Genomic DNA, 27,189 nt, shown 5'->3' with positions numbered 1-27,189 from the left:
TATCACAAGATAGATGTGTGTGGTTGAGCATCACTGGTGCCATATCACAAAACATCTGTACCTCCAGCAACGTGTTTAAGTCTTTACAATAGCCACACACTTCCAAAGTGGCTGTTTGTCTTAAACAAAGACTATCCTTTCAGCATTCCTGATGAGTGACATATAGGAATCTCACAAACAGGATGCTAGTAAACCTTTGTTGTTTGTGTTGTTTTTACGTCATGGTCTTTTTGATAATGCTTCTTTCAGTGAGGCAAAGGAAGAACATGTGATAATCCAGATGTACACGAGCCTGCAAAGCTACTAAAACGGTTGGTTATTTTGTATTTTGTTTGACATGATAATTCAGTGTAATATTCCTTTTCATCTCTTTTTCTGAGCCTTCTGTCTCCACTCAGCTTAGAATCACAGCCCTTTGCTGACCCCAGACAGTTTGCAAAACAGGAAGCATTACAACACACAGTCATTCCTGCACATCTGGACAGGGCCGAAAAAATACACGCTAATGCACCCAAATGTGCATCCACGCACTTACACACACACACACACGCACGTGCACAAATGTTCATCCGCTTCACCGGGATGTCGCAACAGGATATTGCAGCCCTTGAAGATTGTTTCTGATATGGGACATGAATGGCTAATGTGCCTATCAGAGCGGATTATTGCATCTGTGGCTACTAAACATTCAGCAGCAATTTTTCCATAGCAGAACGATTAGTGTGTCAATGCTCATGTGTGAGAAAGAGGATATCAAGAGATACTCCATGGTGGCATCTGACTGTGTCAGAAAACCATTTAAAATTGGGAATCCTTATGCAAGAGTGGACTCCATAAAAGTGACAAAAAGGCTGTGCTGCACGCGCTGAAGGACAGTTGCATACATGCACAAACAGATGTGACAAATACATCCAAAAATCTCTGCGCAGCATTCAGTAAAGAGTTAAAACCTTCAAACTTCTTTCTCTTATCCTCTCAGTCCTGATCCCCACAGCCCCAAAACCTGGCTCTGGACGTTGACCCAAACACAAACATACGCCACATAAACACCCTGACCATATCTCCTAAACAACAGCCTTTTCTGCTATCTGCTAAGAGAGGAAGATGAGGAAGCTTTAAGAGACTTGAGAGAAGTTTACTTTCTCAGAAAAGAAGGTCAAGACATCACTGAGGTGATACCAAAAGAACATTTCACCTCTAACCCTCCTAGTTAGGTTTCAAAACACAAAAAGGAATCAGAGCGTGCATGTGTGTGTTCCTCTGTGCCAATCTAGGACACAAGACACATAAACACACATGGTGTACAGATGAGGATGGCAAAAAAAAAAAATCACCTGAAGGAAAAACACAATCAAGTAGTTAGATGTGTGTTTGTGTTGCTCTGCGTGTGTGGCATCTTGAAACGTCACATTTACAGAGTTTTTAGCAGTATCTCTTGTGCCTACCGAGTCTTTGCTTGAAGTCTAAATAAGAGGCAATCTAAATCCTGACAGAGCGACACACACATTCATGCAAGCACACAGCCACACACTTACACACACATACTAAATAAACCCAGCAAAGAGCCAAGGCAGACCATAATGTGTGGCAATGTTTGGGTGTATTTTTGTTCAAGAGAGTTGTTTCCTGTGGAACTCTATTTTTTTTACGATGTGCTTAAACCCAGCTGCAGCTCAACTCTCCCGTGTCAGAGAGACGGTCTGCACTCTGTGCACAGCGCCTGCACTGTTAATAAGGTGATGGGTGAAAGCATAGAACTGATGACAGCGAGTCAGCAAGCATCTCCACTAAAAACACACAAAATGCAATATTTTGTATATTAGTCAGAATGTCAAAATGTGAGAAAAAAACCCACAGTGACTGCCTCAAATATTTTGTCTTGTCTGATCAACTGCTCAGCACTCAAAGTTTACCCACTACAGTGACTGCTTTGCACATTTAAATTACATACTGACATAATTTGCACTAAAATATCACGACATATCAAGTGTCAAATGTTGCTTTACAAAAAATAAGCATCAGTTACAAATGATAACAACACCAATTAACTATTGGGTTTTATAATACACACAATTTTTTTGAGAATATTTAATTTATAGATTAAACTGTGCTCAGGTTTGACTGTTTTCTGAGTCTTTTCTTTTGGCTAGTCGACTAGTCCCTTTTTAATGTCCGAGAAATTAGTCATTAGGAACATCCCTCGTAAAAACCTCACTACAAAAACAAACCATTAAATGCATCATAACCACTAAATCGGTGACTGCCCACATTACTGACTTGTGATCAGAGCTAAGGTACATTTATAGGTCAACAAAAAGGATCAGATGAGGTGTTGTGAAAAAGCTGTCTCAATTTACTTCGTTGTTGTATCTTCAGCTCACACCAGTAACAATGCTGATGCAGTGTCAGTGGTGTGAGCTGACCATGATGCTGTCATGAGATTCAGTCAGATGTGCGTGTGTGTGGGGCTAATTCTGTGCCTTTACAGCAGCTACAATGGGTACTTTTAGTTGGGACCGTTCATAAGAGGAAAACACAAACAGAACAGAAATAGATGAATGCTAAGCATTCCTCATCACAAGGAGGCCTACATAACCATCCCTCTGTTGTTATCCCCCTCTTTCTCTTTCACAGGCATGAAAGTATGAACAATATCTTATCTATCAGTATCAATTTGGAGACTGCATGTACTTACACCAGTTTTCTGTTACAGTCTGGTAAGATCACGAAGAAAATAAATGAAAACAAAGGCAGAAACTGAATGACAGTGGGAAAAACTAACAGACCCCCTAATGTAATGTAATATACATGAAAATGTATATTTTTGAGCAGATGTTTATGGTCCGTACATGTCTTTATCCTTCTTGTCTATTTCGTTACATGACATTTTAAACTAAGCGCCTGCGTGGATGTTTCACCGGGTAGCAATTTAAGAGTCATTCTCCCCTGACACTCATTGCAGGTAGGATGAGTGTTCCAGTGGCATTAGTAAGCACTTAAATCTTTCAATACAAACTTGTGTGTGTTTTCTTTTTCTTTTTTTTTTTTTACTGATAAGCCTTGTGTGTGTCTGTGTGTGCTGAGTAAGAGCTGATGAGACAAAAACACAGAGTACTAATATGATTTAGGAGGAGGATGTCAGGAAGCAGACAGCACTAATGCAATGGCTCCTGCATTAAGTCCTTAGAGACTGACCGCAAAGTATTGTAAACACACACACACAACAATGCAGAAAAAAAATGCAGAATCACACGCACATCCATATGTGCGAAAACTCTTTTCCTATCTATGAATTCTCGTGGTGACAAAATCCCTGTCACAGTAAAAAGATGTCCTCTGTCCTCCTCCTGAAACACTTGTACCAGAAATATCCTCTCTGCTGTCTGACTGGTGACAGAACACTGCTACCCGTCAACTCATATTAGAGTTGAAAGAGAGGAAGAGGAAGAGAGAGAGAGAGAGAGAGAGAGAATCAGTGGGATGATTTATTCCTCCCTTTCCTTGGGCGTTTGTGTTTATTCGGCTTGTCACCACCTCCTCGATGGGAGGACGACTGCCCTGAATCCCTCAGTCAGCGAAGACATGGGGTGGAAGCTCCGCTCTGACTGCACCCGCATCACGCTAGAAACTCAGCACACTGTGATCACAAAATGAGGAGACTGAGTATGAAAAATACCTTGTCACGGCCAAAAAAATAAATATGGGGGAATATAGACAGGAGAGGATTTCAGTGACCGAATATGGCACACAATGAATGAATGAGTGTGTGTGTGACCTTGTTCAAGCTTTGGACATTTAAAGCTGCGCTGCTTTGTTGTTATTTCCCGCAGTGTTGTGAAGTTCTTTTGAACAGGATTGTGTGTGTGTGTGTGTGTGTGTGTTTTTGCCTGCGTATGTCTTCCTTTTTTGGGGATGTCGACTGTCAGGTTTATTGTTCAGCAGACAGCTGACAAGGATGCAAGAGTAACCATCAACCACACAAACATGCCCACACACACACACAATACAATAAAGCCGTGTCGCACTTAGCTGTCTTCTGCTGAGCGTCAGTGGTCACATGTAAGTGACACAGTCCCCCAGTTCCTCTGATCAGCTCAGCCAGCCAGCAAAACCCACACATCTCCAATCTTTCTGCCTTAATCTATTTTCTCTATCAGATCCTGCATAAAGTAAACTTCCCCCAAATACTCAAATCTCCATCCAAACAGATGTCCTTTGGGCTTTAATCTGTAATTCGTTTTAGTCTTGATGGTTGGCCTTTTCCAGGGTGATAGATTTGTGATTAATGAAATGGAGGCTGAATCTTCTCATTATCTTTATGCAAGTCCTAATCCGGATGCTTGGTGGTGTCTTTAGACCAGATCCTCTCTAAACCAAGCCCGCCCCATGCTGGGCTGGGCCGCTGCTTTAGGGAACTTACCCTCTCACATACACCTCATTACGGGTGCTGAACGGGACGGGGAAGTGTCATTAGTGGCACACATCTGAGGTTCAGGGTTTTAGATGACTTTGGCAGCCTATGTGGTATATGGTTTACAAGCTACCATTCGGGTTAACCCATTTTATTGGCAACATTTTACAGAGTTTATCATTTTCTGCTTTCAGCTTTTCTAAGCTTGATGCTAATACTGTTAATAAGATATCTTCTAAAACATGCTGCATTAGGGGAGAATTATGGCTGCAAGTCCAGAGCTGCTGCTCTTGGACACAGAAGTCAAGTAATTCTCTAAATCCAATTAACAAAACGCTCTTCATCACTCTATGGTAAAACATGTATGTGCGATTAAGGAAAAACAGATTATACTGACACTAATCCTAAATCACCTCGCAAGATAAATGTATAGGCCTAACCTTTAAATGTCCTGGATTGTTGTTTTATTCTTTTTCTCACTGAATGTTTGTGTTTGTGTGTGTGTGTATGTGTGTGTGTGGCTAGTTATCCCTTTTAAGTGCATAGCTGATGGTCCTGGGTTATACATCCCAATTAGACCTCTGTGGTCTTTGCCTACTACTCTTGGCTAATCTCAAAATGACAGAGTCAGAGTGCATGCTGCTAGCTGCGACGCAACATGACATGTTAACAGAGCTAACAGCTAACATGTAGCTTTCATAACGAGAGGCTATGACCGGGTTAGGGTCGAGTTATGATTATATACCATACAGTACAATGACGCATTGCTTTCATGTGTGTGGGAAGCGGAGGAGAAGAAGGTGGGACTGTGTATGGGAAATGGAGGAGGGGATCACTGGGAATGATCCACTGAACATTCATAATCTTCCTATGACAGAGCACACGGAGCAGAAACCAATTAGCTGCTCGTCCCATCGGAAATGGAGGAGCAGATACAATAAAAGATGAGCCCACAGCCGCAAGCTACAGGGCAAGTTACAATTAACCTCTCCCTAACACACAAACAGACACACACACACACACACACACACACACACAACATGCATGAGTTTACTCACACAGCTATCCTACACACCTGCTGTGGTTTACAGAATAAACCTCAGGAAAGCTGTGGTAGACTGTAATGACCCAAAACAACACCGAGGCACTTGGGACAGTAAGTCGAAATTTAGGTCATCTGCTTTTACCATTATTTTACCCCAGTGTCTGTCTCTTTCTCTTAGTCTAGTCTAATTTATCTCCTTATGCCTTTCATGCCCCGTTCCTTCCTCTTCTGTCATTCTCTGTTTATTTTCCATTCTCATCTACCTCCTCTCTACCTGGCTGTCTGACCTAGGTGTGGCCAGCACCATTAAAACAAGCACTGAAATAAGGAACAAGGTCACACACACACACACACACACACACTACACACAGGGCTCCAGGAGCAAGGTCACACAAGCTGTGATTTGGGACTGTGCTGCAGGAGGCAAGCTGCTGAAGAGAGAAAGAGGAAACAAGGAGGAGAGCAGACGAAGACAGAGAGAGGTTCGATGATGGACAGAAAATGATTTCCTCACATCAAGCCAGATATAACAACCCGCTACACTATTCTCTCCCCATCTCTCTCACTCTCTGATGCTATCTGCTCCTGCTGAGAGGGAGGGATAAGAAGAGAGAGGAATAGAAAGAGAGAGGAAAACAAAGACATGCAGAGTGTGCGTCTGTGTGTATAAATGAATAATGGATGATAGGTGCAATCTGGACCCCGGGTTGACCTTTTAGTCACAAACTCAGTCATCATTCCCAAATACACCCCCTTTAGTTCCAACAGTGGATATATTGTGTGTCACGGTACATTTGCCCCTCATGTGTGTATTCATGAGGTTATGTGCGCGTTCATCTGCATGTTTGCACACTAACTACCTGCCGATGCCATTGCCCCATCAGATTCCCCTCTCTCCTCCCACACGTTGCCCCCAGTAACAGAGAGAAGAGGCGGGGGTGGGGAGAGTGAGGGGTGGCAGTGGATAGTGACCATCTGTCAGTGGCCCGGAGATCAATGGAGCTAGAGGGGAGAAGGGAGGGAGAGGGTGAGGGGTAGTGTGGGAGTGGTGCAAGGCTAAATATGTGGCCCACTGTGACCGGAGACTGACTCAATATGCAGCCGTTTTATTTACCGACTGAGGACACACACCCCACTAGTCCAACTCACACGGCCTTTATTAACGAATGGCTGATTTAGGTGTAAGCCAGGACATGCTGAGGCTGCGTATTGACATGACACATGCAGTTCAAGCTCTAAGTACCACACACATAGATACATACATGTGAGGACTGCTATCAGTTTTAAAAATATGCTGCCACACTAACAGGGATGTAGAGTTAGAAGAAAAAGTGTGAGATAACTAAGAGATATACTCAATGAAGTGGGAGGGAGGTATTAAATTAATGTGTGTGCACATATACACACACACTGTGGCAGTGGGTCAGATGAGACGAGGACAAAACGCTCCAGAGCTAGTTAATGAATCAACAACCAAACAATGTCAGCCCTCGAGAACCGCTTACTTCAGCTGATTCATAGGAGCACCCAGAGCTAATACACATCCACACAGAAACATATAACATACATCAATTTCATACATGTAAAAGGAAAATATTTTGCCACAACAAGGAGCAAGGAATTTCTCCAGCTACGAAGAGAGGGCTCTCACCATTGTATAGTGAAAAACATTTAGAAAAACACATGGGCATAATGCTCTGCTGCAATAGAGACTGAGCTCATTTAAAATTCAGTTGATGCTGGAGCTACAGCCAGAGCTGGAGGGAACAGGGTGGGTGTAGAGAGGAGAGGAGAGGATGCTCCCATGCTATCCAATGTCCAATAAGGCTAACTTGTTGACAGAACTGTAGCCAGTTCTAAGCAATATAGGTGTCATACTTGCAAAACAGAGATAATATAGTAGACTCACCAAGTATTTGACTGAAGAGAAGCTGCTCCAGGTCTCCCAGAACAGTCACCACTAACTCTGGGTCCACCTTCAGAAAGCCCTTATCATCTTCTCCTTCGATCCCCTTCTTCTCTTTCCTCTCCTCTGTTGACAGAGCTGCAGATCGCCCCTTCTCCCCAAGTTTTTTGCCATTAGTCCCAGTATTCCCAGCTCCATTTGAGTTAGCCTTAGTTGGGTGGTCTGCAGGGTCTGTGTCTGCACATTGGCCTGCCTCAGGAGCCTTGCTGATAGGCTTGACTTCAGCATAAGGTCCCCGTGGTTTACCAGGGGCAGGGATTCGACTGGGCTTGCTCACATTAGAAGTCACAGAAGGGGAGCAGAAAGGTTTGGGCTTGCCCTGAAAAAGAGACTGTTCTGACTTTGAAAGGGTCCGGGAGAGTGGTGGTTTCCCACCTCCGGCCTGACCAGTCTTAGTCTGACCCGGCTTGTTGCTGCCAGTGCCGGGCCGGCTTGCGTCATCATTCCAACGTGGAGATTGATAAAGGTGCAGCTTTTTCTCAGCGTCAGTGAGCACAGACAAGTTGCTGAGTGATCGCTGCTTGCGGAGCCCAGACGGATTGGGGATTGGGATAGGAATAGATCCAGACGTGGGCCGGTACACCTTGAGTTCTGACCCGGAGGGACGTGGAGGTCCCTGGGGCAGAGCGGAGGGCTTGGCCGTGGGCTTCCTGGAGGCCATGGCCTGGGCTGAAGTTTCCTGGCAGGAGACAGCAGCAGACCTCAGATCCAGCTCTCTGGGCTTAGCCGTCATGCTAATGTTAGCCACATTAGCCTCCAACATCCCTCCTGTAGGGAGCCAAGCAACAGCATCAGTGATACACTCTGAAATGCACACAAGCAGACAGAAAGAAATGGAGGGAGAAAAAGGGAGAAGGATAGGTGTAATATCGCCACGACTGTGTCTGGTTTGCTCTCCCTCTCTGTTTCTCTGTCTCCAATGGGTCCAGACTGAGCCAGACTCCCCACTGTGGGAGACCGTGGGTTCACCCCTCTGCTGAAAACAGTAACAGTCACCCGTACTCACTGCTGGTAATCCATGGATGTGCAGATCTGTGTCCAGTGCCTAATTCTACTTCCTCACGGCGTGTCTGAGGCTCCCTGTGCCACAATAGCGCTGCTAGAATGAAATACAGCTCTGACGAGCCTGTCTCTCTGTCTCCCCCGCTGCTTCTCTCTCGCTCTGTATTCCCTCCTGCTTGCCAGGCAAGCAGCAGCCGACTGACAGGAGAAACAGTCGCAGCGGCAGCAGCACCAGCAACATCCTCCCTCCCCTTTCACTCCACTCCTCCCCTCTGCCTCTCCCTCACTCGCTGGTTTGCTCACTCTACCCCCGCTGGCTCTCTCTCCTTCTTCTTCCTCTGTCATTCCCTCCTTTCTTGTTGTCTCTCACTCTCTCTCCTCCCACTGGCCGATTTACCAGACGATACCCCCTCTCTCTCTCTCTCTCTCTCTGTGTTATCCTCCATACCAGTGAAGAAAGAAATAAAAAAGAAAGGAAGACAAAAAGAAAGACAGGAACAAAGAAAGAAAGAAATGTATAATGGCCTCAGCTGCATGTCACTTATATGACTAAATACTAGAGCCAAATAAAGACCTCCCCCTCCCATGCACACCCTTGCACATCCTATCACTCATAATCACATTAACTGCTCCATTCATCCATTCACATTCAGATTTTCTTATGTGCCCTAATCACCAGAGGCCCACCCATGATTAAACTGATTCAAATTATCTGAAAAACAGCCATGACTGTGTGATTAGCGTAGAAGAGGAGAACAGGACACACATCTACCAATGCCCAATATACAACGACATAGGTCAGTTACCACTTATGCTTCAATTAGTCGCCAACAGACCTCAAATGATCATCCACATGCGAGTCCCACCTGCGTCATATTACCTCTCCATTCATCTTAATTGCCCTTTTGTCATTTCATCCTTTCCTTTCCTTCCTTCCTTCCTTCCTCAGGACCAACAGTATGTCACCCCCCATCATCCTGCCCCCCTACAGTTAATATAGAGGCACAGGCGATCTATTATTATATTATAGATTCATCACAGTCTCATTCATCCCTGACCAATGTGATACCTCAGTGGTTTAAAAACAAGCGACGTGTGCATGAGTGGGTGTTTGAATGAGTGTCTGTATTTTTGTCTCTCCTCCCCTGCTTGTGTACAAGTGTGTGTGCGTGGGTCTGTGTCTACGCGTGTGTCACATTGATGAGACAGGCTCAGAGGAGCCAAGGCTCCCATCCAGGGACTCAGTTAGCCCTGGCACGTTCAGCTACGTCATCTCATCGCTCTGGACATCACATCTCAATCAACTCAAGACACAGGAGTATCTCAGACTCTTCTTCATCATCCTCCTTATTTTTCCCTTGTTTCACTCTATCATCATCTCTCTGTTTGACATGGATCCTTTGCTTCAGATACCTACAGAATCTATTCCTGTAATTCTTCTTAACAAACAGAGCTAGGTGCAGATCTGATAAGAGAGAGGAACAATAACAGAGACATTATATGATGTCATCATTTCTCATCTGCCTTAATTTCCATTAGAGGTACTTATGATTTACTTTAAGCCCATCAATACTCATTAACAATCAATACTGCTATAGAACTTGTTTTTATGCATTAATGCATCCGGGTGCAAACGGGTTTTGTTTTGTTTACTATCCGGGGTGAATTACAGTTACTGCACTTCACTTTCTCTGGTAATGCCTGCAGCTGTGATGTTATCAGGTCTCAAACTGTTAGGACTGGTATTTAGACAAGGAGACTACTGGACTAATGCCCATTTCTGTTACATTTGCATAAATCGGTTGACACTAAACTAGAGTGCAAACAAGCAATGTCCTGTTTGCTCACATTCCACTCTCAATATTAGAGGTACTTTAAAAAAGAGCAAATTTTTAGACGGTACCCAAACTGGCGCCAACTGAACCCAAAACTGACTATGACACACATTAAGGTACGTGCAGAGCACACTTGCCAGCCACTTAACATCCATCTGGCCTTGACTGAGGCGTCTGTAACACAGGAGCTCAGTAGCAGACAAAAATACAGACATACATTGGCTGTTTTATTGTGTAAAGCCTAAAGTCATTAATTTGAAGCAGCTAGCTTCAAATAAAGGGCCAATGTTGAGGTGGTTATGCCACACTGAGGCCAGAGCTGTGTGGTGACAGTTATGGGGGCTCTCGGGGCTGGTATTGGGCTTGTGTGTGAGGGGGTAAAGGATGTAATTTAAGGCTAATAGGTGCTGTATGTCAGCTCTTATACCTCCCTGATGAGGGATTAAGTTTAGTCAAACAAAAGTGACCGCATATAAGGCAGGTCTGTACAACGCACAAATGAACGTGAAGCAAAGACACATGCCAGCGCTCTTGAAAGCATGTATACACACAGGTAAAGTGTGTCTTGGCAGCATACAGCAACTTATTTGTTTCAGTACTCGTCTCTCTGGCTCCACAGTCTAATCACTTTAATATATGGCTGATGTAAACATATATTCTCTCACTCTTTCTGCTTAGTCTCTCTCCACACACACACACACACACACACACACACACACACACAGCATGTTGTCTGTGCAGGGTGACCCGAGCAATCTGGCCTGACATCAGAGAAGCTGGCAGTTTCAGAGTGTGATGAGTGCCAGTACTCTACACATTCATCACATAGCGAACTCACACAGTCAATACGTCACAGAAGTAAGTGTGTGTGTGCGCATGTGTGTGTGTGTCAACACGCCTGCGGGCTGACCACAGTGGTCTGAGTCTTAGGAAATTTGCTGCGATGACGGGGGAAACAAGTCCATGCACACATAAAGAAACTTTTAAGCAAAGGTAAGCGAAGGTAAGAGAGACAGGGATAGACAGAGATACAAGGATGAATGGCTAGATTGAAAACAGACAGATTGAAATAGAAGGAGAGACAGACAGACAGACAGACAGATGGGCAGAGAGAGGCTGTCTGTTTCTGTACTCTGCATGAGTATATTTGCCTTAGCACCTCTAAACTGTTAGGAACAAATTTGCCACTATACTTCTACGAAGCAGTCATGTGAAGTAGCCAGTAGGACACACCCACACAGAGAGACACTGTGTGGTGCATTATATGCATGTTTATAAGGTCACACAAGGTCTCCATCTCTGAAAGGAAAAGTACTGCAAGAGAACAAGAAAGCACGGCTGAAATGGATGGAACCAATCATATAAGAGCACTTAAAACTTTAAGAGGAACAGTTCCCATTCGACTAAGCAGATGGTGTGCGTTCTCACTTTCACCCACTCCCTGTTGACACCCACTCTGCTCTTGATTCCTCTTTTTTTTTTTGCTTTTTTGTGTCTCAGTAGAAGAAGAAATAAAAGTTGTTCTAAAGATGAGACAAGTGTGAACAGGGCAGAGATGTGAGAAGAAAATGACAAGAAGAGTGAGTGTGACGGAGAATAGGAGAGAGAAAAAAGGGAGCGGGTCAGAAGAGGATAGCGCAGAAGCCATGAAAGAAAGCTTAGTGGATGTTACTGGTGAGGGAAAAGGAGAAAGAATGTGAAATTATAGCACACAATACAAAGCAATGAGGAAAGTGAGAGGAGGAGGAGGATAGGGTGAGGAAGGATCTCTGTATGTGTGCCAGAGGAGCAGAGGAAGCCTGTAAGACAGAGAGGGGATATCCTGCCTTACCGCCTCGCCACTCCTGCTACGTTTGCTTATGTCCGCCAACACAACTAACGCATAGGGCTCACAGGACACAGGGATGAATACCAGACCATGACACACACATGCACAAGGGAAGGCTTGTAGTCACACACATATTAGTACTGTAACACAATAACATGGCTATTAATGTCCTGTTTACACACAAGATACAGAGCTGATACGGTGTGTGACTTCCTAGTCTGAGTCACAAATGTATGTGTGAATGAGAGAGGGAGTTTTTTCCACAGTGACACTTCCTTGGTGGGCTCACTCAGTGCTGACGATGAACAGCATGAGTCAGTGGCTTAAGCATTTGGACAATTCCGCCACTTAAAGGCTATCCATGGTAATAGTGTGAATGCATCACTCATATTAACCCCTGAGTCCGGAGGCACAAATGTTAATCCAACAAAAACACCATTCTTCTCCCCAGAGCGAAAGTCACACACACTCATCGTGAATCACACACAGGTGAGAGCTGAAAAACACCAACTGCCATCCAGGGGAAAACAAACACATGAAGGGAATGAATTTGTGCGTGTTTTAAAAAAGATACTGCTCTTTGTAGAGACTCCCTCCCAGTGTTGACATTCTCAGCACACTTCCCAGGGGTATCCCACAATGCTGTGCTGCAGAGGCCGGTTGCCTAGTTACAGCGTGGTGTGCTTACAGCAGGGATGGATATTGTCAGCGTGTGCGAGCGTGCGCACTTGTGGTATTATGCTTCTTTGTGTAGAAAAAAAACAGTGGTTGCTAATGTAAGATATGTGAATATTAATTTAAAACATGAACACACATAATGAGGAAAACATGAACGTTTAAATCAATTAACATCAGGAATCCTCACCCTAAAAGAATTTACTCATCTTCAAGTGTGTGCTTGATTCTCAATTGGTTATTAATTTGATTGATAGATGTCTTTGTGACTCCATTCCTGTGTGCGCTGGTGTGTGTGTGTGGTCCCACAGGGAGGTTACACACATGACTGACTCCATAACTCGACTCTCTGGGTTGGGAGTCACCCCAGAGATAAAAAAAAAGGATCTTGAGTATGTGCACTCATTCACCCATTCATCAATTCACCCCTTTCCCTCCTTCTCCATGCCATCATCTCTTGCTCTGTCTAATGCAGACATTACTGTGAGCCTCCTGCATTGTAAGGAAATGTCCCTGGGCGCAAAGAAAAAAGAGGAAGACAAGGAGGAGGAGGATACAGGAGTATGTGGTAGCTCCATCTCAGTGCACTGCCACACAACAAGGGTGGATGGCTCAGTGTGTGTGCGAGAAGAACGGGAGAACACGAAGCCTCTATGCTGGTCTGGGAGAAATATTCCTCATTTAGTCACACGTGTATCTGCATGTGTGCCTTTCCCCTCATGTGTGGATTATGTGCACTGGTGTGTATGTTTAAAATGACCACTTTCCAACACTCATGTGAAGTTTTCCTCAGCACCTCAAAACCTTACTCAAACATGAGAAAACTAGGCCATCACTTCAGTTGTCCTGGCACGGGAACACAGACATCCTGACAGGTCAAAGTTAGGGTCAACTATTGAGTAGGGCATGACATTAAGCCTTAAATAGTGATTACTGCCCCACTCCTGGTGATGAGCGAGGACATAATCTAGTCCACCCTTATTTCTGATCATCTCCCCAAAGCTACTAAACCACTCATCACTGTCCAACGCCAACACGGCATATGTCTCTCTGATTAGATTGGCCAAAGAGGATTACACACTGTCTAAGAGTAGATGCAGCTGGGGTTATCAAAATGCTATTCACTAAACTGTCCAGTGGCATTAAAGGGATGGTGATATAAACTGCAAGCGGATTTCATACCTTTATTACTAAAGATTTGATGACTTCTATGATTCTAAAAGTGAGTGGCACAAGGGGGCTTCAAAATGTTGTTCACTATGTGAGAGCTCCCTAATGGCGCCTGTATTTGTCAACGAGTATGCCCATATTTTAGGTCAGTTTCAATTTGCACACTGTTTATCACACACAATGTGTAATAGGGCAGGATGTAATTCAGAAAAAGACTTCAAAAAGTCAGAACTGCTGACATTATGGCCAGTTTCCATTGGCTCTAAAAATTGCCAAATTGTCTGTGTGCCAGTTTGACTTATACTGTCGCAAATCTCAGGTTCAAAATTTGATAAATTTTGATATAGCAACCACTAATATGACTTAATGACATATAACAGATCATTTCATTGCTCTGTGACAGGATAAACGATTTGAGTAGGGATTTGGAATTTGAAAATAAATTTTGCGTCATCTACTCTCTCGCAAGATTTTGATGCGAGACTTGAGCTTCTAGATAAACAAAAAGGTCTCTCTGTGTATGGATCCTTTCCATAATGTTATCAGACAGAATAACAACCCCAACCTGTGAGCAGCAAAAACAAGGACTTCTAGGTGAACGAAACTGGGGTGACCTACTGGACCAACTCCCAAATGTTTGGTAAGTGTGATTCATTTGACAACGCTTATGTAAAATACAATATATAGACAAAAGCCTTTGGTCATCTGCCAATTACACCAACAGGGACGTTAATGACATTACATTCTAAATACACTGACAGCTTTGCAGCTTTGCACAAGATTTTGTGTTTCTGTGGGAATTTTTGCCCATTCATGCAGTGGAGCATTAGTGAGATCAGGCACTGATGTTAGATCACAGGGCCTGGCTCACCATCTCTGTTCCAGTTCATCCCAAAGGTGTTGGATGGGGTTGAGGTCAAGGCTCTGTGTGGGTCAGTCAAGTTCTTCCACATAAAACTCATGTATCCATGTCTTTGTGGACTTTGCTTTGTGCACTGGGGCATAGTCATGCTGGAATAGGAAAGGAGCTTCCACAAAGTTGGAAACATAGCATTGTCCAAAATAGCGCTATAAAGAGGTGTGTCTGGATACTTTTGTCTATATAGAGTATGTATGCCCAGGTTAAAAAATACAGGAATTCCCCTTTCTGCATTTGTGAGAAACACATCTTTACACCTGTGAATCATGATTCCTTTTATTCTATCTGTAAATGTCAGATGATGTCTCTGAGTTGTGAGAGTGGCCGTGGGATGCTGTGCATTGTTTCATATCCTTATGAACGGAGGTTAGATGTCTCCATTCGTAGGTGTCTGTGGTATGGTATGGTGTGTGTGTGTGTGTGTGAGAGAAAGAGAGAGAGAGAGAGAGAGAGACAGCTGTACTGGACTGGACGTTGAGAGTGTCCATGGGGAATATCAGGCCATACTCTCACTGGGAGATGAAAAATGATACGCAGTCTACATCACATCTATCTTTCAAACACCATCTGTGTACTGTCACACGTGCATACATCAACACACATACACACACATGCTCAGACACGCACACATGCTCAAATGCACCTCTCAAGAGAGCGACAAGGTCAGGAGGTCTGTGGTCTAATTGAAAGACCACATGGTACTACAGTCATATTAAGTGCTCAGGTCTTCATTAGGGTCTCGAACAGAAGATGTAAGAGCTGAGTGCGTTACTGCTGATGCAAGTGAAGTGAATTTAAGCATATGGAATTCATTAGGTTTGTGGAAAGCTACTCTTTTACCAAACTCACTGGTACAGCTTTAACCAAATCACCAAATCCTCTTTGCGTCCTCAGCTTTATAATATTTCACCAACATTCAATCTGTCACCTTATCACTACGCACAAATTTTCTGTTTGTTCTCTTTCCTCCTCACACAAAATCCATTACCACGCTGACTTTATCAGGTCTCCTTTTTTCATCTCTCACCCCACTCCACTCTCTTTTCCTTCCCTTCAAACTTTGCCTTCCTGACTGTTTTCCTCCCTTCCTCTGCTTCCTAAATTACAGTTATTACAGCATCAGTCCACCCTCCACGTAAATGCAGCTTCAGAGGAGCCTAAGACACTTTATTTCTGTTTTTAACGCCTTCTAGGGTCCAATTACAAGGCCACAACCACAGTCCCAAGACAGCCAGAGGGCCTTTAAAGACTGGGGCTGGTCCACCATGAGCTACCAAACCCCCCCACCCAACCAACCAACCAACTGGCTAAAACCTTCGAAAAGCTTTTAAAAAGTTTTATTTGCTTACAGTTCTATGCTGGTGGTTTTAGATAAGCCAGACTGGCAGAATAAAAACCTTGGAGTTAAAGTAACTGTTTAATATGTAATAATATATCAGACATCTGAATGTGATATGTTTTCTATGTACCATAGATGTGCAATTTTTAGCCAAGGTCCACTAATGACTGTGAAACGGTTTCATTTCAGAGCATCTATTCTGAAATATTTTTGTTTTGTTTGGTTGATTGCCTTTTTTCTGTAGCAGTATTCTCTCTCTGCATCTCTTGTTTCTGACCTAGCTGACCCCTTGCCACCAAAGGTCAAGACTCTTTATTGTACTTCCTCAGCAGTTTCAGTTAAAGCATGTGATAAAACCACAAACTTGCTAAATGTATCACAGGATACAGGATTGAAATAAATGTGTAAAGTTCAACATATGCTTAAACGGATTAAAATGCCATTTTAATTTCACACTAATAACAATACAAGCAGAGTACTAAAATTACTTGATTATTTCATGTGTGATGTTATAGTAATGGCCAGATTGTATTGTGTTTCTGAAATCAAGGCCATTTGCAAATGAATGAAATGATACTAGCGATCTAAAAAAGTTCATCATGATGTTTGAAATTTCTTTTTGTCATTTTGTCATTATACATAAGATAACAAAAAAGTGACAACCAATTGCTGAAATCATAGTTGACTGACTGAATGCAGCCTTGACAAACATGTAGAACAACAAGAGAAAAACATGAAAACAATATGAAAACTGATATGAAAACAAACAAAGTAACGCTTAGCCTGGTAAAAGCATTGTTAGTTTTACCAGATCTGCAAATCACGATAATCCCCAAAACTGAGGTTCACGTACAAAAAGGGATAGGGACACCTACAGCGTTCCACCTGATATGGAGCACTGTTAACTGTTTATGTTTCATTTCACCTCCACCGTGCAGGATTATTGCCAAAGAATGAAAACCACTCCAATACTTCCTGACTACGCTGCACATATTCTGTCAGATGTGTATAAGCCAAGAAATTTTGGCCATTAAAATTCAACACACACAAACTCTGTGCTGCACATTTCAAAGCTGGGCACTTGATCCCCTTCTGTCCAACTGACACCACATCAAAAAGAGTGATTCACTAAGCCACTGATAAAGTCATATCTCTGAACCACGTCCACATCCTTCGACTCAGGCTGCCCACGACAATGCATGACTATAGCTGCGGGTGCAGAGCAGACCATTACTCAAAAGGATGGGGAGGAGGTCATGCTGGGACTGTGGCTTTTTAGGTCAATGAAACTGCAAAGGAGGAACTGTAAGAGAAAGGAGTGGAGAGAAACCATGGAAGCGGGAAGGAAGGGTTCAAACTCCTCAGCAGCTCTTGAATGAAGCTGAAATCAATGCGCATATAATACTCCCTGGCAGTGAGTTGAGAAGTGCCCCATTTCATCCCATTACTGACCCACATCCCCGCTGTCATCTTCCGTCATCTTAACATCCCGATTCCATCTCTCTTTTCCACCTCTTTTTCTAGGAACCGCTGTAGTCAGCAAAACTCAAGACTAAGACACACGCACAAAATAACACCACACAACTTCAGGCCTGATGAGTGGGAGCCTGACAGACATACATTTAGACAGAGAATGGTTGTCCCTTAAGTCTTCCCTGAGTCTATTCAGGTTCCACAGTGAGACCCAAAAGTCAGCCTCTGGCATGTCCTGTCTGACGCTATTTATGACTCTGTCCCAGTAAACACGTCTGGATGCCAGAAAGTTCATACCCCCCACAGGACTCCTGGGCTCCCTGCACCCTGATGCTTATTGGGCAGATGGATTAGAGTTTGTTTTGTTTGTTTTTTGAAAGAAGATGAAAAGAGATGTGTGTAGCTTCTGAAAAAAGTGTGTATAATCTGTGCTTGAGTGACTCATGCTTGTGTCAGCGTGTGTGTCTAACCTGGTGTTAGGTCATCACAGCAGACTTCTATGGATCCAGACGAGCAGTCACTCAGTTCGTCCAGCGAAAAATCGCTCTCCTGCACTAGTACCCTGTAAACACATCATGAACACAGCCATCACACCACAACTGACCACCCAACAAACACAAGAGCTTCTAGGTACTATGTATGACATTCAAACAGTGTGACTTTCACACTGATCATTCTAAAAGTAAAAAGACACTTGATTTAAATTCTTGTCTTGAGTTTTTCCAGTTCTTCATCTTACATGGTATTGTATATGAATCAATCAGTGATTCTGCTGTGACGGATTCATTCTTCATGGACTGACTCATTTAACTAAAACACCCCACACCACTCAATGAGACAATCAGACACAGTAATGCTGCATTTTTGACTTATAAAAAATTTGATTCACTCTTTTCTTTTTTTCATCAGGAGAGACTATGAGTGTGTAAGAGAGAGCAATATATAGAGTCAGACCCAGAGGCTCTCAAGAGCACACTTTAACAATCAGCTCTGCTCCAGAAAACACCAAGTGTGTGTGTGCGTATATATATCTATATCTATATATATATGTGTGTGTGTGTGTGTGTGTGTGTTCCTTCACAAACATATTGCCCGAAAAGATACAGAGGAATTAGACCGAAATGGCTATGACAGACCTCCAGGGTTAGTCTCTGGTTCTTAAAGTGGCAGTCAAAGTGTGTCTGTGTGTGTGTGTGTGTGTAAGCAGAGAGGGGGAACATAAAATCCTATGAAGAGAGAGAGCGATCACGATAATGACAAGAGAATGGTTTTGTAGACCACCTACCTGTAACTGAATGGAGCCACAGTCGCCATGTTGACTCTGGGTGTGTGTGTCTCTGTGCATGCAGCTTCCTTGTCTAAGTTTCGATCCTGCATATCGATGGCCACTTTTGACATTGCTGGCAGGGTGAACGTGATCGGTGGCAGGGGCAGGGGACCACGAGGGGAAGCCGGACTGCTGTCCTCAGGGGTCCCCATCTCCTCATCTGATTGGCTGGTGGAGTCACTGCGACCACTGATACTGTGCTTGTAGTTCACCTGAGTGAGCGACGGGCATAGGTTACTGTTGTTCAACATGGCGGACTGGTCTGCGTGGTTTTCTGGAGGCTCTCCCTGTCCTTGCGGTATAACCTCTTTTGGTGCATCGCTTACAGTGTTGGAGTTGCCCCCTCTCCTGAACTGGAGCGCTGGACGCATGTTGTAGGCGCCACACGTTTGGTTTTTATTGATGAAGGTGTTTCTGTTGCGATTGCCATCATGTGCAAACCGTGATGAGAGGTGAGACGGGACGAGTTTGTCCAAATCCAGGGTGTCTTTGGAGTGTGGTGGAGGCATCCTGCGCTGGGTTAACGGGCTGCTGTAGGCGGAACGTGACACCTGGGGAACAGGACGCTTGAAGAGCTGACTTTTCAGGCCATGGTCTCTCGTCGGGTCCCTGGAGGAAGGCCCTGGGATGCTGGAGCTCCGCGGGCAAAGTGAAGGAGAGTGCGTGGGTGTATGTGTGGGAGTGTGTTTCGGGGTCAGTGCTGAGCACCTGGACAGGTCACTAGCCCTGCGGCGGGTGTCTGCTTTGGGGGAGGAGGGCAAAAGGCTGTGTGGGAGGGGGATTCCTGACGAGGGAGGAGCCCGAGGGGCCGACTTCACATTAACTCCCCCACTCATAGTGACCTAAATGGAGAAACACAGAGAGAGAGAGACCCCTGAGTCAGAAAGTTGAACTCTGGTGTTAGTGCTCCACTTTTAAACTAAATCCACAGCAGTCAACACTACGAGCACCCACCCGCAAAAATGTATTTTTTGAGGGTTAATTACACTTAAACTAAAGTTCAATTCTAATCTAAAGCTTAATCCAATCTTACCCGATTGGATTAAGCTGAGCTGAGAATTTCCATGTCTCGGCACAGAGATAGTTAAACATCCATGGTATGTGAACATGTGAATCGAGCACAACATAACAAATTGAGTCATGGTAAACCACGAGATGAGCCTATTTTCAAGAAGGCATGAAGTGTCTGTGCAATGAAATTTCCCTGCTGGGAGTTTAAAACACAAAAACAGCTTCACACTCGTGCACAGACACATGCTCACAGCGACGTCTACCAGCTGCTTTCAGAGCGTTATGCTCTCAAGCAACTGATTTTCTCCACATAATGAATTCTGATACACACTCGCACAGACTCCCACAGACACACGTGGTTGCTCACAGACGCCGACGTCTTACACGTAACTGTTTCAGAGGAGGTTGGGGATCATCCTCACCTGATTTGCTTTGATTGCAGATATTCACAGTTTCTGTTGTTCTCTCAAAAACACTCGGCCCGCCCAAGAAGAAGCTCCAACTCAGCTTCTGTTCTATTCAAACCACCGTAAATGTTGGTCAAGCGAAGCATTTCATGTAATGTCATATAATTTAAGTGCCTTGTGCTGCTGTGCTGAAGGGAAGGAGGACGAGAGGGTATGAGGGAGGGAGGCAGGGAGGAGGAGGGAGGAAAGAGTGAGTGTGGAGCGAAAAGGATCACAGTATCTGAGAAAATTATTTGGCATTCCTCACAAAATGCCAGAATCTCACATGACGGTTTTAGGGAAAATCCAATAATATCCTAAATTAAGATTCACAATAAATTAGCTGTCTTAATTTTTAACATTTTGAGTTCAATGCCTGTGAAAAAGAAGAATATATATCTATGTTTTAGCAGTCAGTCTATCAGTAGAAAACATTCTGAGATTAACTGTGAAAAATGCTTCAGCCAGACTTTTATGACTGTCTCACTTAACATAGTGAACAAATCATGTTGCTGTTGCTGCCCAGATGTACAAAAGGTGAAGAGCCTGCTCTCATATTCAACACAAATAAAACATACATTTATGCACAGACATGTATATATTGAACATTTTCTTCTCTTGCTGGACACATCCTGTGCAGGACTTTGTCATGGTCTGACTGTACCTCTTTCTCATTCCCAGTGTTCCTGTCGTCTACCCTTCCCTTGTGATTCTTGCAGCACAAACAGAACAACACGGCTCCACACTCTGGTCCTCACAAGATTGTTCAGTTTGCCAGTGAGGTACCATTACTACAGCCACGTAACCAAAACTCAATAACTTTTGCTTTGAAACAATTTGGATTTCATTATTATAATTACACACATACTCACTAATACACAGATTTAACGCTGGGAAGCTGTCTTTAGTAAAGCAGAGATGTGTCAAATTAAGGTGTCAAAGTCACAAGGATAAAATGTTGGCTTATTATAGTGCATCCGTTCGCAGCATTGCACACGGTGTAATGTGTAATCACGCACACACACCCACACACAGTCTGAGAAAAATGTAATCTTCAGAGTCCCCGCAGGAGAAAGAGGTTGACTGCTTCGGCTAAAACACACACGCACACCCAAAAACTTCTAGTGTCTAATACAGGAAAGGTTAGCTTCTCTGAATGAGACCTTTGTCTCACCTACCTCACACACACCGACACGGAAAATTTTGCCAAGGACTGGCGCTCTGTCATAGTTGATTCAGTGCTAATGATGACCTGCACAGCAGCATACAGCAGCAGTGATGCAGCAGTAGGTAAACAGAGACAGATGTTATCATCCATCCTACTGTCCCTTCATTTCTCTCCCCAAATTCCTCCCCCTTCTCCTCCTCCCCCTCTGTATTCCCCATCCCTGTTTTTCTCTGTCTCTTTTTCTCTCACTCTTTCCCTTGGGAGGCCAAGTCACTAATAAGCATCAGAATTTCTGTCTGTCTGGTACAATTCCTGCTAGGATTTCCAGGAGCACAGGTGTGGTCTGGTTCTGTGTCTATCTGTATGGAAATTGGTTAATTCCCCAGGGATACGCTCGGGTCATTCCTGTACTACTACAGCCCACGTAAGGACATACCAAGGCTCAGCTGGTGGTGAGGTTGTCTGGATGTATGCATACACCAAAAGTAATTTGAGAAGAAAAAAAAAAGAGACAATAAGACATTTCTGCTGACTGAAACCAACAGCTGTAAGCAAGTGAAAAACTGGCAAATCAATTTCAGGTTTCAGTCCCTCAGACACAAGGCGATGTTTGTTAAATGTGTTGGGTATGTTTTCTGTGTCATGTGTTAAGACTGCACAAAGGCTTCAAATACAAGATCATTCTCATCTATTCTGTTACATAACTGCATTTACAATAGCTAAATTGTTGGCTTGTTGATCATTTCCTTCAGGCCTAACTGCTTGTGACTTGTCTGTCTGCAGACAAAAGTCTTAAGTATATACTTTGTATACAAGTGGTTGTCTGGCATTTTTGTCTGAAAATTGTTGCTATTTAATCAAATGACTAATCAATACGTTAATACGCAATCTGTGAGCCTTGTGGCTAATTATAGAATAGTGCTTCTGTGATATTGATAAATAAAACAACACTTACATTGTATTTAAGTAAATAAATAATAACTTAATATTCATTGTAATTTAAGTAGAAAGAAAGTATGTGCAGTTTTGGAGAACATCGTGACTTTTATATACTGGTACAAATCCAGTAACAAAAATATACAAATAATTTCCTCTTCCTCTTTTCCTCCTCATTATTATCATTATTATTATTTTGAATGTAATGACTATTGCATTCAACTAATCCTTTTAGTTATTCTGCAAGGGTGGTACTGCCATCTGCTGGAGGTTGTGTGCAACAGCAGCAGTGAGTCCTCTCCCATTGAAAATCTTTTATTCAATCTAGTTTTCTATTTTTCTCCCCAAAGATAGAAGGTGGACAACATGAGGCAACTAAAATAGTTTGCACAACAGTCATAAACCACAGCAGCTCAGTGGTTTGTGTTTGGAGACAGAAAGAACGGTGTGGCAGCTGGCATTAGTTGTTAGTTTCTAACTTTCTTTATCTTATTACACCATTTTAGCTACTCAGTCTTGTGACACACTCAGCCTGAACTAAGTTACTGGAGTCATGATCAAAGAAACATACCCTCTCTTTCTCTTTCTCACACTCACTCTCACACTTACACACACTTCAACACACACACACTCTCACCCTTGTGATGACAACCCTCTGACTCATCACCAAATCAATAAATGAGGTGGTAACACAGCCCCGTCTCTCTGTGAACTGAAGGACATTAGCAGCGCTTGTGTGATTGTGTGTGTGTCACACAGTTTGAAAAGTCTACATAAAATACCTGCAATTACCTTCATCACAACAACAACAACAACAACAACCGAAACAGCACTGATAACATGCTAACATAAATCAATATGCTAGTGTCACACAGTGGTATGAAAACACACCAAGGTACTGTTAAGATTCCTGGAAAGCCAGATCTCTTAGAGTAAAGACAAAACAGAGTAAAACCAATGATATCTGAAGCTCACAAACTGCTTGTTGAGAAATGTCACATGCCAGATTTGCTGTCTCACACGAGTGTCCTACCTGTCAGTGGGGTACTGGGTCCTTCAGTTTGCCGTTAAGCTGTGCAGCCAGAGCCGGCAGGAGGGAGGTCACACTTCTCCGACGTCCCTGGAACAATAGGCTGTTTTTTCCTGGATCACTGTTGCATCCTCACTGCTGCCCTCCCATTGGTCCGAAAAGCCTCACCATTCATCGAGACAGGAAGCTGTGACAAACAGGACTGATATTTTCAGCCAATCAGGAGCACTCGAATTGAGGTGACTCATTTTCAAAGTCACTTTCTTTGATGAAATCAGTGTTCTCATCTTTTGGCAGAATAGCTTCACACACACAAAATGTCTGTTTGAACAATGAACTGAATACTGTTTAGGTTATCATGACTCAGTAGCCCAGGTGGAAATTTACTCGGCCTGCGTGACCTGCAATGACACATGCTGTCATCCCGAAAAAGATGCCACAACATAACATAAGTCATCTTTCCAGACTGTCGGCTGCAACACAGTATTAAAAACTGTTTTTGGTGTTCATTTCATCACAGTTTACTTTCGATGTCATAAAAGTGTTTATGCAAACATTTCACACACTGAGGACAACCACTTAACTGAACTGAAAACATAAAAATGTCCAAAATTGGAGTTACAAGCTTTTCAGTGCAGCGCAGTATGACCACATGGAGAAGTCATCAGTTGAGGGGTCTCTCAAAGATTTCTACAAAGAGTCTGAATCACTCGCAAACCTTGGAAAACGATATATGTCTGCCACACACGTCCACTCATTACAGAAGCAAGGACAGACAAAACACAAGCACCCACACAAACTAAACAGGACAGAGCGCAATCAGACCACCAACCACATAAACATCCCCATGTGTGTTCAAACAGTTTCCTCCATTTGGATTCACTACTACAACTCTTCTCCACATCATCCAGCACTCTTGACTTATCTTTCTCAGGGGGCACACGCACTACAGTATAGGCGCTTTGCGTGTTGCTCTGAGTCGTGCAGCCCCTATAACGCTGACTCAGGCTGATCGCATCATGTCACCCCCGGTTATGGTGCATCCCTGCCTCTATCAATCCCTTCTGCCCCTCTTTTCATCCCACTTAAGCCCTGCTTTTCTTTCTGGTAACCTCTCTCTTTCACTCTACCATCATCCTCCTGTTACACAGCTGGTTGTGACATCCCTGTGATCACCATCGGCATCCTCTAAAATACTCAGTGTTTGCATTTATCTGTTCACAGAAATGAGAAAACACAGACTCACACTAACAAACAAGGGGAGATACACAAGAGTCACATCAACAAACAGAAATATAAAATGTTAACCATTTAAAAATGAACACAGGGCTACACTCACCGTGTGCAAAGACCAGGATACAAAGCAGCAAGTGAGTTTGTCTCCAATCTGTATGCCACTGAGTGCGTCTGGCTCAGTCCCTGCCTTTGCCTCTGTCTACTTTTGGTTGACGGCCTTTGAGCTGCGAGCATGTGCATTTGTGTATGTGTGTGTGTGTGTGTCTGACATTTCACTCCTCTATCGCGTCATGCCGCTCTGCTGCTGCCGCAGTACGCCTGCAGCCGTATCCCCGCCCCTCTCTTTATTTTTTCCTCCCCTAAGAACAATCCCAATCTCTATCCCTCCCTCTCTCCCTCTCTCTCTCTCTCCCTCTCTCTCTCAGTAATGGACCTGTTGGCTGTGCTTCTTCCCTCTGTGAGGTGAAATATAAGCCCAGCAAAAGCAGAGACAAGCTGGTCCATTAGCTGGATGAGTGTGGCTTGTGTGTGTGTGTGTGTGCGTGTGTGTGTGGGTGTCAGTAGTGTGTATAGTGTGAGTAATACATGCTAATTAAGCAGATGCAGCCACAAATGTGAAAATCTCAAGACCATCATCCGGTCTATTGGTGGTCAAGGAAAGCAGGATGAAAAAAGACAGGGAAAAAACAGGGTATGCTTAAGATAGAGCTACTGACGTAAAAAAAAAAAAAACAACAAACACACACAATCTCATACATGCATCTGTCTATGTGAACATGCGTCTCTGGATGAACAAGCATCCTGAAGGAGGAACAGCTCTCAAATCACTCATGTTATTTGTCCCACCTCTCCAATAAAGGTGGAAGATATCAGAGAGAGGAGGAGAAATAAGAGAGCTGCAAAAGAGGAGAGATGCTGGAAACAGGAGGGTGTGAGGGAGAAATCAACATGTACACAGTAAAACCTCTATTGACAACTCTTCCCAGCTGACAAACAGAGAGTAATGACACACATCCCCAGATCTGACCTTGAACTCAGCTTCTCCAGTCTGCTCATCTCTCCTCATAAACCACAGACTGTAAAAATCTCATCAAGTGTAGTCAGGCCATTCGAGACAGTTTACAAACACAGGATGAGCTTGTTTAAATTTGACAGCAGTGAGACTCACTTGCAGTGTTGTTCTGTATACTGTCACAATGCCTCACAGATGGAGGTGTGAACCTGTGATTTCATCTTTCAAAGTAGCCGACTGAAAAATCACCAAAGTTGTTTTTTTCTTTGCTATTTTCGCTACTGGGTGACAGATTTCACCAATTACTGTCTTTGTTTATATAACAGAAAAGAAGCAGGTTACCTTGTGATTTGTTTCTGCTTCGTTGCTCTTCAGTTTGTGTTTTCTCCCAGCCGCTTCGTGTCTTTCTCCGAGTCTCAGTCTCGCACTCTCTCTCCATTTGCCCGTCTATTCTCTCTTCTCACATTTCTGCTGCGCTGGCTTACAGTTTGACACACTGACTTAAGGGACACTGCTGAATATTTCATGAATACTGTGATACACAACAGGATCAGACCCCTAAAATATGTCTGTAATGCTCCCTTTTTTACAGTAAACATTTGAAACATTTCAGTGATAATTAAAGGGCTATTTCTGAGAATGTCAATTTGCTTTCTTCTTACGGTCTTGTGTGTTCAGTCAATCATTCGACTGAACGGTCAGCAAGGGTCTTTACAGTCTTGATCTTGCGCTAAAGTACAGCCCGAGAGCACTCTCGCTGATCACTTATTGATCAGACATTGACCGGCGGTGGTAACATTATTCTGCAAGCCTTCGCTAAAGAGATACATAAATAATGGAAAACGTGTCCCCTCAAACTGCAGTGTGCAAGTACAGTAAATGCATTAAGTGATCAAGATAAATTGATAAATGCAATTAGGACACAGCACATGGCCAGAGAAGCATGGCACATCCCCCACACATACAGAACACATGCACCCTGTACACAGACTCCCCCCCCCACCTTTTCCCCCACACACATGCACTCCAGTATGCCCTTCCTGCTGCACATCACAGTCACTTAATAGCTTGCCTCCAGATACTCACATTAATGTCAAGGCTGTCCGGCTGCTTTTTCACTTCCCAACAGGGGATTAAAATGTGTGAAACTCCAGTGATCACCAGCACAAAGCATTCACATGATCTGTTGCTTTGTCTCAGTTGCTCATGAAACGGGAAGTGACTTGTTACAGAGGGATTATGGGTAAGAGTGTGCAAGCGTCTGTGAAGAGCATGTGTGTGTGTCTGTATTTTGGGGTGGGGGGGTTTATGTCATAGCTAATCTTCCAATGTCCCCCAAGGCATGTAGTCCCCTCCCTCG

The 27,189-nt window shown here is 43.7% G+C and overlaps 1 protein-coding gene across 8 annotated transcripts in view; it reads right to left on the bottom strand.

Moving 5' to 3' along the window:
• LOC124062944 (neuron navigator 1-like) overlaps positions 1 to 27,189 on the bottom strand; it is a 95,198-nt gene that overhangs the window by 55,271 nt on the left and 12,738 nt on the right. For 3 of the 8 annotated variants that reach the window (XM_046396064.1, XM_046396069.1, XM_046396066.1), the window contains exons 4-7: positions 23,585 to 23,768; positions 18,949 to 19,832; positions 18,134 to 18,225; positions 7,366 to 8,190 (exon numbers count right to left, since the gene is read on the bottom strand). In XM_046396064.1, coding sequence (XP_046252020.1) covers positions 7,366 to 8,190; positions 18,134 to 18,225; positions 18,949 to 19,826 — 1,795 coding nt within the window. In that variant the 5' untranslated portion in view covers positions 19,827 to 19,832; positions 23,585 to 23,768. Of the gene's footprint in view, positions 1 to 7,365; positions 8,227 to 8,428; positions 8,631 to 18,133; positions 18,226 to 18,948; positions 19,833 to 23,584; positions 23,769 to 26,171; positions 26,383 to 27,189 lie in introns of those variants that run through there. The other 5 variants (XM_046396068.1, XM_046396070.1, XM_046396067.1 and 2 more) reach the window with 5 other exon arrangements.

Source organism: Scatophagus argus, chromosome 8 (assembly GCF_020382885.2).
Source record: "Scatophagus argus isolate fScaArg1 chromosome 8, fScaArg1.pri, whole genome shotgun sequence".
NCBI classification, from domain to species: Eukaryota; Metazoa; Chordata; class Actinopteri; family Scatophagidae; genus Scatophagus; species Scatophagus argus.
The sequence above is the reverse complement of the archived record's forward strand: the minus strand, read 5'-3'. Positions and strand labels throughout refer to the sequence as shown.